At 43.0% G+C, this 14836-nt stretch overlaps 1 protein-coding gene across 5 annotated transcripts in view; it reads left to right on the forward strand.

Moving 5' to 3' along the window:
• inf2 (inverted formin 2) overlaps positions 1-14836 on the forward strand; it is a 41922-nt gene that overhangs the window by 7559 nt on the left and 19527 nt on the right. For 3 of the 5 annotated variants that reach the window (XM_063183668.1, XM_063183665.1, XM_063183664.1), the window contains exons 2-8: positions 4996-5200; positions 5783-6044; positions 9664-9779; positions 10267-10426; positions 13363-13396; positions 13539-13680; positions 14434-14566. In XM_063183668.1, coding sequence (XP_063039738.1) covers positions 5048-5200; positions 5783-6044; positions 9664-9779; positions 10267-10426; positions 13363-13396; positions 13539-13680; positions 14434-14566 — 1000 coding nt within the window. In that variant the 5' untranslated portion in view covers positions 4996-5047. Of the gene's footprint in view, positions 1-4995; positions 5201-5782; positions 6045-9663; positions 9780-10266; positions 10427-12979; positions 12989-13020; positions 13221-13362; positions 13397-13538; positions 13681-14433; positions 14567-14836 lie in introns of those variants that run through there. The other 2 variants (XM_063183667.1, XM_063183666.1) reach the window with 2 other exon arrangements.

Raw genomic sequence — 14836 nt, forward strand, 5'->3', positions numbered from 1 at the left:
CACCAAAATCACATCAGTGGTGCTGAATGTGTGAAAGTGTGAAACCCAATTGTGGAGTCACGTTGCTGATCTGTATGAGCTATAACCGCATTAGAAAGTTCTGTTTGTTTGGAGAAGTGGATGTTTGGAGGTACTTTCATGTCAGGTTGGAGTACTATAGGTTGAGTTACTTCCCTTTAGGGAAACATTTTGGGGAAATTATTGAACTTATATGGCTGCACTGTGGAACCGCATAGAACACTGTTTACACTGTGGTAACTTGTTGCTGTCCAGTCCAGTGTTTATGTGAGAACTAATTGCTTATGCTATTTTCCTGATGTGTGAGTCATAGAAGTTTACTTGTGTGCAACTGAATTTCTGAGTAGCCCTTCAAAGACGGCTTCATCTCTTCAGCTAGGTCTCTTGATTTATAATCCATGGTGTGGGAAGCAGAAGGCATTCATCTCTGGTGGAGAGGGGGCCTGTTAGGCATTCAGACCATCTGAAGGGGGGAATGATGGAAAAAGTTTGAGAACCACTGTGTTAGGCCAAGCACTTCCACCACTACCCTCACAATATCCTCAATTGTGAGTTCCTCAAGTGTCTAACAACAAATAAAAAATGACCAGATGTAATTCATAGTGCAAGAATGGTGGTGAGTGCAGGAAACAGCACATACCGGTATACATTTAGTAGACCAGGGTTTCCCAAACTGGGGTGCGTGCACCCCTAGGGGTGCGTGGCCTGCCATAAGGGGGTGCGCGAGCTGAATAGAACAATGGCGGATATGTGTGTTTATAAACAGCATTAATGAACAATAAGTAGTTTTTAAATTGTATGGTGAATTGTATGCTGGAAGGGTTTATTGGAAGTGTAATTCATAGTGTAATTTATTTTGTTATGCAACAAGTTCCATTGTATTGATAGCAGAAAAAACTTTGGATTTATTGGGAATCCGGATTCTCAAAAATGACTGCATAATGTGCGGTGATTTGCTATCCCATAGCGCAAACATACGTTTAGGGGGTGCGTGAACCGCATTAATATGTACAAGAGGGTTTGCAGGGAAAACGTTTGGGAACCACTGTAGTAGACAATTGCTAGTGATAGATTAAATACAGTAGAGTAGCCCCATAATGCACGCTGGTCCACCAGTGGAACGCTGTCATAGTCATTTAAAAAGTTAACCACCATGCTACTACACAACTATGACACAACACAGGGCCTTTAGTAATGCAGTACGACTAGGCCGTTGCCATTTTGGTAGTGGCGAATTTATAACGTTGTGTCTTAAAGGACCAGTTCAGTCAATTTCAATATGCTGTTGTATTGCTCACGCTACCCTTGACTTGTCAGTACCCGGTGGTGCCACATTTTTCGGCTAAGCCCTTCCTGAGATATGAGCTATTCTAATGGGGGCAGCGTTTGTTTACATTTTTTTTTTTTAAATAACATAGGCCTACTCCAAATATTTTCCCAAAAGGTACCGCTGATGTAGGGCTATAGGAAAATGTTACTACTGAATTGCAGCCAAATGGTTAAAGAGCATAATGTTGGTATTAAGCTTTTTCAGGTTCAAACCCTGTTTCCTGTAATCAGCAAATCTCCAGCATTTTCAATCCACAGCTGAGGTTCGTAAACCCTGCATTGCTCCAAGGCCCTTACTGTTCTATGTATCACTCTGCATTCACAGCACGTCAGCTAAATTGAAATGAAATGAAATCGAGCTTTTATGGCAATGGCCACTCAGTCATTTCCTGCTTCTGCAGCGAATTAACTAATGCACCACCTCATCCCCGGCCTACACTCAGAGAAATGGAAGTGCTAAGTGAGAGAAGGAATATCACTAGAGCACCTCAGATGTGGAAGATTAAATTTGTACTTTTATTTAGAGTAGTCCAGACTCAACGTTTCAACGTTCACAGGTCTTCATCAGAGTCGAGTTTAAATTCGGTCCTTTTCTCGTGATGCACCTGATAGAAAGGAAGAGGAGCGTAGAGCAGTGGTTCTTAACCTGGGGTGCGGGCACCCCCTGGGGGTGCACGAGAGATTTCAGGGGGTGCACAAATTTTGTCTTGTTTTGAAGTTTTGACCAAAAGTCTCAAGCAAGATCATTGTAAATAAACACTTAAATCTTTTTTAGTGCGTATACAAGAGAAGTTTGGGTTGGGGGTGCGCCGCGCGGCTTGTCTTGGGCACAGGTGAGGGGGTGCACTAAGAAAAAAAAGGTTAAGAACCACTGGCGCAGAGTATACAAAGGGTTTCGTTGCAAAAATCTCCATTTTGTAGAATGTTGGGAAATTTACATTTTGCATTGGGTATTCAATTGCATTGCATTGCAAAATGCATTTGATAGGTTTAAAAAGTATGTTCCCAAAATATTTGATCGGCAAGAATTCACTCAAAAGCGATATGACCTCTGAACAGTCATTTCCAATAATAAAAAAGTCAAAAATGGTGGATATACGCCATTTTGCATGAAACCCTTTATACCTTACTTTTCTAAATGGAAAAAAACTATTCTGCATACCTCAGCTAGTTGCACCCGCTGTGTCTTTTCGGAGAACCTTATATGATACTCACAAATGATTAATTGGTGTATTGATCTGGAAAAGGGTTTTGTACGAGGTATCATTTTGTACCCCATAGACCACTTCATTGTACCTTACATGTACTACATATTAATAAGTAATTGCATAATTGTTCTGAAAAAAGGTACCACCAGTGCGACAACAGTGGGGACAGGGTAGTGCTTCTATTTCGCTGTGTTTATAGTAGAGATGCACCAGATCCTGATTTTTAGGATCCTGGCGGATACTGGATCCGTTGCTTAAGATCCTGCCGGATCCGGAACCGGATACCGGATCCTACGAAAGGGTTGAAACACATAGCCAACTCGCACACGTGGACCTTTTTATTACGTTGGCGCAAACTATTTTTAAGACTCATTGGCTTACTGCCACACTGCCTTCCACGGCCGCTTCCAAAGGGTTTTCACTCCATGCAGCGATTGGGGTTGTGAAAGACTGACTGAAAAGCGCTACGTAAAAAGTAGAGATGCCCCAGATCCTGATTTTTAGGTAACTGCCGGATACCGGATCCACTGCTTAAGATCCTGCCGGATCCGGATAGTCTGAAAAACCCTATTATCCTGCCGGATCCGGAACCGGATCTTGGATCCTGCAGTTTATAGCGAACTATGAAACTGGTACATAATATCCAGAGGTCATGGGATCATTTGGGACACCAGAAATGTGTGTGTCAGCAGGGTGAACAGCATCTCTGTAATGCCATTTGCTCTCTTTATATTGCGGGCCTCTTGTACTCTGGTGCTGCTCCAAAAAGATACAAAAAAACAACCAACCTGAAACTGAAAACCAAATGTTTTTTTCATCTCTCGTCTGGGTGTTATTGCACTGCGGAGCATTTAATGGATCACCATCCAAGTGTCCGCTGCTGTCCTTTTTTCTGTGTGTTCTGTGTATTTTATGTTTGTGTGTGTGTGTGTGTGTGTGTGTGTGTGTGTGTGTGTGTGTGTGTGTGTGTGTGTGTGTGTGTGTGTGTGCGTGCGTGCGTGCGTGCGTACTTGCTCGCATGTGTGTGTGTGTGTGTGTGTGTGTGTGTGTGTGTGTGTGTGTGTGTGTGTGTGTGTGTGTGTGTGTGTGTGTGTGTGTGTGTGTGTGTGTGTGTGTGTGCACGTGCATGTGTGTGTGCTTTTTGTTTGTATTCATGACCCATTTCCCTGGCACACCTGTGGCCGTGGCACACCTGAGTAATCACAGTCCTCTTCACATCCTTCACTAAAAGAATTGAATTGAATCGCAGCGGTCCAGTCTACTCCAGTTAATGACTTTTCAATAGCACAACAAAACACACAAACAGGATTGTGTGTGTGTGTGTGTGTGTGTGTGTGTGTGTGTGTGTGTGTGTGTGTGTGTGTGTGTGTGTGTGTGTGTGTGTGTGTGTGTGTGTGTTTGGGAGAGAGAGAGAGAGAGAGAGAGAGAGAGAGAGAAAACGAGAGAACGAGAGAACGAGAGAACGAGAGAACGAGAGAGAGCCTAAATGAAGGACTTTAAAGCTGATGACGTCATGGAGAGGACCCAGAGAAACCTTTTCTTGCTGGACACAGAGAGAGTATCATTACGCGTTAGTGTGTAGAGCAGTGATTCGCAAAGTGTGGTCCGGGGACCATAAGTGGTCCGCGACAGAGCTCAGGTGGTCCGCGAGGGGATTTCTACTTTTCCAACACAAGCGAGCAGTAGGCTATATTTATAACATTATTAAAAAGCTAAAGATAGATGAAGTCTCATTTTCAGTACAATAAGACAGGCTGGTAAATGTGAATAAAAATTAAGTGATCTGCATCGAGAATTAGCAGTGTCAAATTACCTCCCGTCAACTGTCAATTCAGTTGACAGGTGGTCTCTGAACATTTTTGGGGGGACAAAGTGGTCCTCGGTCTGTAAATGTTTGAGAAACACTGGTGTAGAGAATAGAGAAAGATAGAGGAAGGATAACCTCAAACACTAACAAGCACAAAGCACTCTTGGCATGACCAGTGCTAGATGAATGTGATGTTGCGCTGTGTGTATTTATTGCACAGTGTGTGTATGACAACGTGTGATGTTAGCACCCCCTGCAGGCAGCTCTTACACACCACGGATGACAAACAATCAGACAGACAAACAGGCAGACAGACAGATAGACAGACAGACAAACAGACAGGGTTATTATACTACCTGGCTCGACCCCCTCCGCTGACATATTCCATCACCTTTCATAGACTTAGACTTTGCGCAATCTATTTACGTCTGTATGTTTGCCGTGTCTTTTGTCTGTATGTATGGGATTGTGTGTAATTTCATTGGACTTGCAATGTATATTGCCTTGCAATGTACAGTATAGTACAGTATGTCTCGTAATGTATATGTGTATCTGCATCTTGTATGATGTGTAAACAACTATATGACATTCCTTCAAGATAATAAAAAAATCCCTACTCTACATCCCTCTCAGCAGACCCATCACCTTCATCATCACCTCCACCACCACCACCACCACCACCACTATGGCGACTCGTTCGGACAGTGGCCGGCGTAAGTGGGCGGCAGTACGCGGCCGGCTTGGCTCCTCCCAGGATTCTGACTCCTCCTCCTCCTCGTCCTCTCAGGAGGCCAACCTGGAGAGCGCAGACCCCGAGCTATGCATACGCCTGCTCCAGGTATTACTGTTTATTATTATATTATATTATATTTAATATTATATTATTGCACATTATATTATATTATATTATATTATATTATATTATATTATATTATATTATATTATATTATATTATGTTATATTATATTATATTATATTATATTATGTAATGTATTTAATCATTTATGACATTATACTATTATTATTGTTCATGGAGCATGTTTTGCTGCAACCACACATGTGACCATGGCTGACTTGCATGCAATATGGTGAGATTCAGGTGGAGTTCAAACCTGTCACCCTCCAAGTCCCTACTAAACCATTTGGCCACAGCTGCTCTGCTCTGCTGCGGCAACACTCTCTCTCACTATGTTTACATGAGACATTTAATTCTGAATTAACTCACTTTAATTCTGAATAAAGATTAATTGAAAACATCATGTAAACACTTCACAATTCGGAATTAAATGAAAGATCCATGTAAATTCGACCGAACTATTTCAATCGGAAAAATTAATGCGGAATTAAAAACGTCATGTAACCATAGCCTCTGTTAAACTAACCATGTGGCCATGTCTGCAATGCCTTCCTCCTCCCACAGGTGCCCACAGTGGTGAACTACTCGGGCCTGAAGAAGCGTCTGGAGGGCAGCGACCGCGCCTGGATGGTTCAGTTCCTGGAGCTGAGCGGCCTGGACCTGCTGCTGGAGGCCCTGGACCGCCTGTCGGGGCGCGGCTGCTCGCGCATCGCAGACGCCCTCCTGCAGCTCACCTGCGTCAACTGCGTGCGCGCCGTCCTGAACTCGTCCAGCGGGATCCACTTCATCATCGAGAACGAGGGCTACGTGCGCAAGCTGTCTCAGGGTGAGATGCGTTATTATACAGTATTATGTCAGCCCACCGGGGGAAATGTCCAGTATGCCAGATTACCATTCCAGCCCTGTGTTGGTAGACATACCCCAGCAAGTGGTCTGTGTGAATCAGTTGTGTATTTTGAGTTTTGTATTATACACCACAGATCAACACTGGCACAGGGTTCAGTTCAGCTAAAAGTTTATTTTCATGAATCAGGGGTCCGTTTCTCGAAAGCGTCTTTGCTATCATCGTTAGCAAAGTCCTTCGTATGAGCGACTCAACTCTCTCTTGACAGCGACGCTCACCACTAAATCCAAGGGAACGGTAAGGCGGTCTTAAGACGGCCTTAAGGCTGTTAGCAACGACAATAATCGAGAGACGGACCCCAGTTCTTTTTGTGTTTATTATTAAATTACATACTTTTTTCATTAAAGTCGTCTACTTGGCTGAGGCGGACGCCACAGGTTCCGAATGTCCTGCCATATACATAGTACTTATCAAAGCTCCTTAAGCCATTTTGTCCTAAGCCCTTTTTGGGAAAGGGTGCCCTCTGCCTATTAAATCCTAAATATCTCAGCCTCCGAAGCACATACAAACATGACATGAGTTACATTTAAAAGCCAAGACCCTTCTCTTGCATGATAATGTGTTAATTCAGCTCTAACATACCCACATATTTAACAGCTCAAATCTCAAAATCCTGAAAGCAGCGTATATGTGTCTCCAGGACACAATGGGTTAATTGAACCATGGTCTTGAAGCTCAACTCTGTATTAAGAGCCCAGGAACAAGGAATTTACTGGACGCTTTGCGTTTTATATTCTCGGATCGAATGTATGTTAGTTGTTGGCCTTGTAGTATACTTAGAGAGTAACCTTCTCAGAGCTGAGTTCAGCTGACAAGGCTTTTTGTCATTACGTACACGTAGCTATTTTGTGTTCAAATGAAATATCCCTTGTTTGCTTTGCTGAATTAATAGTTAGTCTCTAGGACTAGCACAGGCCTGTTCACAAATAGCACTCATCTGTATTGGGAAATGATATCAGAGTCAAGTGGAAAAATCTCCCAAATATCTTCTACTTTTGTGATAGAGCAGTAGATCCAAAGGGTAATGGAGATGAATGGGTAATTGCCAGGTCCTGAGAGAGAGAAAGCGAGAGAGAGAGATGGGGGGGGTTGTAGAGATGCGCAGTCAGAGAGAGTAAGCAGGGAAGCGGTAGAGTGATAAGATTAGTGTTTGTCAACGGGGGCTTTACAGGAGCCTTAGGGGGTGTTGAGAAAGATATCGCTGGGGGGCGGGGGGCGTTCTTCTTAGTTGCCATTGAGGGACATTAGTCCATTTTATTTCGTAATACTAAGAGGGTGTTGGGAGGCTTATAATGAGGTCCAGGGGGGGCGTTTATTCAAAAAAGTTAAGAACCACTGGATTAGATGAAGGTCATATTCCATATTTATTTTTTGAGAAAAAGGTTTGCACACGCCTTTGGATTTTTTTCTTCTTTAAATTATTTTTTCTTCTTTTTATTCATTCATTCAATGGCAATGACGTTTCGACCTCTCGGTCTTCCTCAGATTCCGAGAGGTCGAAACGTCATTGCCATTGAATGAATTAATAAAAAGAAGAAAAATAATTCAAAGAAGAAAAAAAATCCAAAGGAGTGTGCGAACCTTTTTTCAAACAATACGTAATCTTTTTTGTTCAGCACCAGGGATTGTGCACAAGTACCTCTCTACAAGCATATTCCCATCACAATAATGTGTCACCATGACTCATCCCAAAACAACATTCACTTCATAGTGCTCTACTGTATATAGGAAACAAAACAATAAAACTCACAGCGTACATATGTTTGGAACAATGTAGGCAACCAGTGAACATTTTGGTCAGAGTAAGTCTTGGACTACGCTTGGATTACACTGTATAATTCAAAGATAGCCTATCTTCCGTAACAGTTACTTCCAGTTACTGGGACCTCAGTAAGCCATAGCCACAGTCATAAATGTAGGCAAGACAGGGGACACAGGCCTACGAACCATTGAGAGTAAATAGAATGGAGGCCAAAATTCTATTTCATTGTTGAAGCCAAGTTGGAGCCAAGGTTGGACCCAAAAAGACCAAAAAATGGCCAAATCCCATTCATTCCTATGAGAGACATAAAACCCTGTATCTCCCTTAAATGCCACTCCAGGGGGATCATTTTTCGCTCAACTAGTAGGTCCCCTTGCTCTCCAACTTACCAGGGTGGTGATTTTTTGTGGTGATGTTTTATTTTAGAGAGATATTAAAAGTTAAATTGACCAATGAGCATCAGAACATGGTTTGATTGACCGTTAGAAGTCTTGTTGTTGTCCAATCAGCACCTGCGTTTGGCGTTGCTAAGGTGGAATGTAAGTTGGAATGTTCCCAAATCTGGCTTCAAAGCGTTGAATGGCAAATAGCGTTGATTTGGCGTCCATTCTATTTACTGTCAATGCTACGAACAGACATAGGTATGTCTGTACATACATACATACATACATACATACATACATACAAGCAGACAGACAGACAGACAGACAGACAGACAGACAGACAGACAGACAGACAGACAGACAGACATACAGTACATATATAGGCCTACATATACATGCATACCTGCTCAGGACGCAGATCACAGCTGAGCAGGAAGGAATCACATAAAGCTCTTGTGGACAATGAGTCACTCAATGGTAGGGTATAGCCCATCTTCCTACCACCTTATCGTACGGTGTGCAAAGTTCACTGCAGACATCCCAAAAATCTTTCTTCTGTCACACTTACGCACACAGACCACATGATCTTTAAGTAAATAGACATGTAAGTAGAAAAAAACAGCAAACAAACAAAGACAGAGGGGAGTCTGTGAAGCTGTGAAGCACAAAGTTAGTCAGACTATTATCGGAGACTGTTCTTCAGAAGCGATGACATGGGTAGTGATGATGACGACCTGGTAATTCCAATTCCATGATGGTTTCAGTGGTTTTCTTCCAGTTTACTTTTCGTTTGATTTAGGATTTAATTGTTACAAAGTGTCTTGTTGTAGACTGTCTTCTGCAGTGGTAATGGCCTGTGAATAGCGCTAATAGATGGTTTTAGTGGTCATTTGAAGTGGTTTGGGTGCTTTTAATGTAAAATACTGTATACATTATTCTTATGATGATGACGACGATGATGATAATGAAACGGTGTTTTCATCGTAGTGCACACTCTAGTTCGTAGAGTGCTGTTCGAGTTCTTACTATGTTATGTTTGCACCTGGACACGTCAACACCAAGAAGCAGATGTCTAATGACATTTTAGCTCTCCAAGTGCTATTCTAGGTCTTATGGCTTGTTCTTTTGAAACTCGATTGTCGGAAACTCTGGCTTCCGCCTCGGAAAAGTGCAATAGAACGGGTACTCAAATTGGGGTTCCGAAACACCAACTCGGAGCGCATCGGTGTACTCTGAGCTCGTTTAACATTAGTGTTTTCAGACGTTTGTATTGTCCCCAGCTGTTTCAATAGAACGCATTTACAACGGTTGTCGGGAGAACAACCTCGGATCTTCCGACGGCCGAGTTTCAAAAGAATGAGCCATTATTATTCTTATTATTCTGGTGTGTTTGCAGCTCTGGACACCTCCAACACCATGGTGAAGAAGCAGGTGTTTGAGCTGCTGGCTGCCCTCAGCATGTTCTCCCCGGACGGCTACCGCCAGGCTCTGGACGCCCTGGACCACTACAAGGCAAGTGGAGGTTTTTTAGTGCCTTTATGGCGATAGAACAACAGGAGACTGCAACCTTTTCTTTTAAGGCAAGGCGGTTTTTTAGGCTCTGTAGCAGGGCTGAAAATGAATCTCATATTTGGAATGTGATCATGTATTTTAACTCTCTAGATTCTAGAATTTGGATTACAAAGCTCCAACCTCTAAAATCAAGCCTGACATGTGTCAATCCTAAATTCACGTCATGTCAGTCCCTGCAATGTGAAAAGAAAAAGAAAACAACAAGAAAGAAGAAAAATTGACTGCGATCCATTTCCTATTACTCAATCCTAAATTCAGGAAGCAAAAAAACAATCCACCTAACACAGTCCTGTGACTTTACTGAATAACCAGTCTAATACTGCTCATTAGTGGGCCTATCGTCATCTGATCTGATTCTGAGCTAGATTTGCATCACATTTCTGGCAGCTATTTTACTCTCAGGAGCCTGATCATCTCTTGTGTGCAGGGTGTGAAGACGCAGCAGTACCGCTTCAGCGTGATTATGAATGAGCTGCAGTCCGCGGATAACGTGCCCTACATGGTCACGCTCCTCAGTGTCATCAACGCTCTCATCTTCGCCACCGAAGACCTGCGGCAGAGGGACAAGATGCGCAAGGAGTTCATAGGTACAGTACAGTGTGTGTGTGTGTGTGTGAGCGAGAGAGAGTGAGAGAGAGAGAGAGGTTCCATTGGTCCATTGTTTCCTGGTTCTATTATGGTCCCTCTTTAGGCAGACCTAGGCAGACCTAAGGACTGTTCTATTCATTGTAGGAGCATTATGACATGGCCCTTTAGGCAGACCGGAACCTGGTCGCGTTAGGTGCCCATAGAAACCTATTATGTTGGCATATCTCTATATACTTACAATACTTAAAGAATCTCTGGTACAGTGGCGGAACAATTACATACATGACCCCATGGGGCAAGGCACTGATAGGGCCCCCCATACGGGCTGCCAAGGTCACAATAGGGGCCCCGCATCTAATACAGGAGGGTCCTGGGCCCCAGGGCAAATGCCCTGCTGGCCCCCCCTATACTGTAGCTCCGCCCCTGGTACAGTAAACATAGACGTATACTGTGTGTGTACGGTAGGCCGATGGCAGTAAGGCCATGTGACTCATTGAAATACTGGGAAGCTGGCTCGCTGTGGCTGTGGCAACCCTTCATCATTGATCTTTGTGTGTGTGTGTGTGTGTGTGTGTGTGTGTGTGTGTGTGTGTGTGTGTGTGTGTGTGTGTGTGTGTGTGTGTGTGTGTGTGTGTGTGTGTGTGTGTGTGTGTGTGTGCGCACGTGTGTGTGTGCCTGTATGAGAGAATGAGAGAGAGAGAGAGAGAGAGAGAGAGAGAGAGAGAGAGAGAGAGAGAGAGAGAGAGAGAGAGTGTGTGTGTATGTGTGTGTGTGTGTGTATGTGTGTGTGTGTGTGTGTGTGTGTGTGTGTGTGTGTGTGTGTGTGTGTGTGTGTGTGTGTGTGTGTGTGTGTGTGTGTGTGTGTGTGTGTGTGTGTGTGTGTAACTGAGGTCGGCTTGCACTAGTTTGCCACTTGGGACTATTGTATGTGCAACCTACCAGTTCACGCTCCAGTTCCACATGGGAGACATAGAGCACTGAGCTAAAGGTCCAGACCGATAGCGATAGCTTAGTGCTACGTTACAGACCTCTATGCATGTGAATCCCAGTCACCTGGGAGATGAAGAGAAGAGACACACAAATGCACATAATAATAATAATAATAATAATAATAATAATAATAATAATAGCAATAATAATAATTTATTGTTTAAAGTGCAGTATCACCATACAACATGGTCTCAAAACACTGTTTGAGTTTGTACACGTCCACCCACACACGCGCGCGCTCGCACACACGTGTAACGGAGGACAACTAGCAGAGTTCAAGCGGTATGTAGGCTTAAGTAAAACCTCCCTTCCACAGCCTCTAACTCAGGGCTAGGGGAACCTCTGTCTCGAGGACCATTTGCGGCCCTTGAGGTCGTTTTATCCGGCCCCCGATATGATTTTAATGTTATGCCGCTTCACATGAAATATGACATATTTTGTAAAGGAATATTAGAAATTACATTTGCAATATTCAGGGGTCCTAGAGAAGGTTGGGGCCAGTGGTGTAGTCTACTTTTTGTGGAGGGTATACTGTAGGCCTGTATTTGAGCATTTTTTTTTAAGTGGGTATACTGTATATATTTGTGCTATTCTAAATAATGGATCAATCCATTTTAAGTGGGTATACTGGTTTGTGTTCATAATACGGCCCTCTGAGGACCTTTACGGCCCTCGGATGAATTTGAAGTGGCCCCTCAAGTGAAAAAGGTTCCTCACCCCTGCTCTAACTTGTGAGATAGACCGAAGAATCAGTTGACATCTTTGACAGTTGGACCTCTGGGATGTATACACCTGATTAGTGGTGTGTCTCTTCTCTGAGACTCTTTCTCTCTTCAAACTTGAGGAAAAGAATTTCAAGATAACTTGCCATTGTTATCAGTGCTGTGTGACTCAGTGGAGGAACGGACAGCACGTCATATTTTCTTTTTTGTCGACCACAAACGTGGGCTAAATACATTTCTTCTGTGGAATGCAATTAAAAAGGAAAAATCTGAGAGTGCTGCCCTTGAATTCTCCTTCCATTCAGATGCTTTATGTGGGAGATTCAAGATCCAGTTAAAAAACTGTGTGTGTGTGTGTGTGTGTGTGTGTGTGTGTGTGTGTGTGTGTGTGTGTGTGTGTGTGTGTGTGTGTGTGTGTGTGTGTGTGTGTGTGTGTGTGTGTGTGTGTGTGTGTGTGTGGAAGGGGTGTGTGTCTTCTCCCCTTTTAAATTTTTAGAGCTTTGTCACTCCCTTAACAAGCTTTAAAACAACCTGAACTCATGGAATAAAACTGAATTGCAGCTATTTAAAAAATACATTTCATTTTATTTGCCTATTAATTGGCATTCAATGTTGCTTTATTAAGCACATTGCATTAAACTTTATTTAAGACGGATAAATATTGCATCCCACCCATGTCCGCCAGTTTTTGTAGAGATAGTCTGGCCTACAATGCATTTTAACAACGAACCTCTTTGATGTCCGAGTCACATCAGAAATCGGCACTTTGCCACCTTTGCCGCATGCCGTTTCATGACGTCGTAAAGGTGTGTCTATTTGGCTATCTCTCCCATCATGCGCACGTGCTAGGTATTACTTGTTTGGCATGAGAGGTTTTTGCAAAAACATTTTAAATGTGTTGCTCTATGTTGGACAACCTGTTGCGATTTGAATGTTCAACATTTTTAGATTTTATTTTTATTTTTTTAGATTGCATAGGCCTACACTTTTTATTTTATCGCTGGTTTTATTTTTTTCGATATGGTTTCGTATTTTAGAGCAGGACTTTCGTCCGGAATGTTTTGTAACACCTTCAATTTCGGTAGGCCGGAGTGATGGGGCTGGTAGCATAAAGCACTTGTTGGATGGGGAATGCACATATTAATATAGGCCTAGGTAGGCCTATGTGGGGGAATGTTTTGACTTTTTACATAGACCTAATTATTTTGTATGTTTTTCAACAGGGTTACAACTGCTTGATCTTCTTCCAAAACTCAGGTTGGTTAAAGTGCATAATCACAAATACTGGAAAGAAAAAGGGTTCGCACTGATTGCAAGTGAAGTAGCCTAGGTCTGTTGACATTGATGCCCGTGCGGCGCGATAATCAACTCGTTTGGATGTTGCATTTCGCCATGGCAGGGAAAAAGAAGACGAAGATTTATTAATTCAGTGCGAGTCATTCGAAGATGCCATGGCGGAGGACGAAGAGGAGCTCCTCAGGCGTTATGGGGGAGTTGATATGAGCTCTCACCATGACGTGTTTTTAGCGGTCTTCAATAAAGTGAGTTTCCCTTTTTTTTTGGCGTGGAAAGCGCGTCTCCTCTGTCCGACTTAGCACTTCGCTATTTTATCAGTGCATTTAATAGGCCCTGCTTTCCCCCTCTTCACTTCTCAGTCTGCCCATAATCTGTAATGACAACAGACTGACTGACAACAGCTGATTTTTTGTGAGTTATGCAACAAATTAATTAAATGACACTTGCTTCAAATCTTTCCTGGTGAACCAGTAGCCTGTGCGTCAACACATAGCTTCTGGTTCACCAGGAAACTTCAAATCACCATCGTGCCAATAAGATAAACCAACGCTCTAAAGCAGTCATCTTATTTGTGCAGTCGCCTGATCCCACACCCTTTTTATGTTGAATAATATTAGGCCTATAACGATGACATGTAACCTGAAAGGTGAAGGAATGCAGTTGCAACACTTTTTTCCAACAATAACAACAAAAAAGCATTTTTAATCATAGCCTGTATGACTATTTTGCATAGTATATCCATCTTAATTAGTGCACCTCAGACCATTCTCGAATTCCATGCAATACAATCAGATGTGTCCTGAACCCACAAGTTGCTACTCTAAATAATACTACACAATACTGCTCTAAATAATATCGCTATAATAAAATAAGACTATATAATAACATATTAAGGTCTCTCTCTCTCTCTCTCTCTCTCTCTCTCTCTCTCTCTCTCTCTCTCTCTCTCTCTCTCTCTCTCTCTCTCTCTCTCTCTCTCTCTCTCTCTCTGTCCTCAGGTGAGCAGCTCTCCGTCCGCCCAGCAGTTGCTGTCCATGCTTCAGTCTCTGCTGCTGGTGGGCCCAGAGCGCACAGACATATGGCAGGCATTGGAGGCCATCACCAATCGCGCCGCCATGTTGGCCCAAGACTGTGAGTTTCATAAACAAATAAACAAGCAATAACACTAGACTCTGAAGAAGATGGTCTAACCAACTAATAAAAATGTAGACCCTCCATGCTGTAGGGTGTGCACTTGATTTAAAAGGAAGAAGAAAAGAATTGCATCTATGCTGCGCTGTTGTCTTCTCTCCAGTCTAGCATTATTCTCCGTCTCCCGATTATGAATCAGATGAAAACTCAGAAGCATGTGGCATTAGGCCTTTGTTGGTTACTTGAAGTCCATGGAATTTCTTGTGCACA

Source organism: Engraulis encrasicolus, chromosome 19, assembly GCF_034702125.1.
Source record: "Engraulis encrasicolus isolate BLACKSEA-1 chromosome 19, IST_EnEncr_1.0, whole genome shotgun sequence".
Classification (NCBI taxonomy): Eukaryota; Metazoa; Chordata; class Actinopteri; order Clupeiformes; family Engraulidae; genus Engraulis; species Engraulis encrasicolus.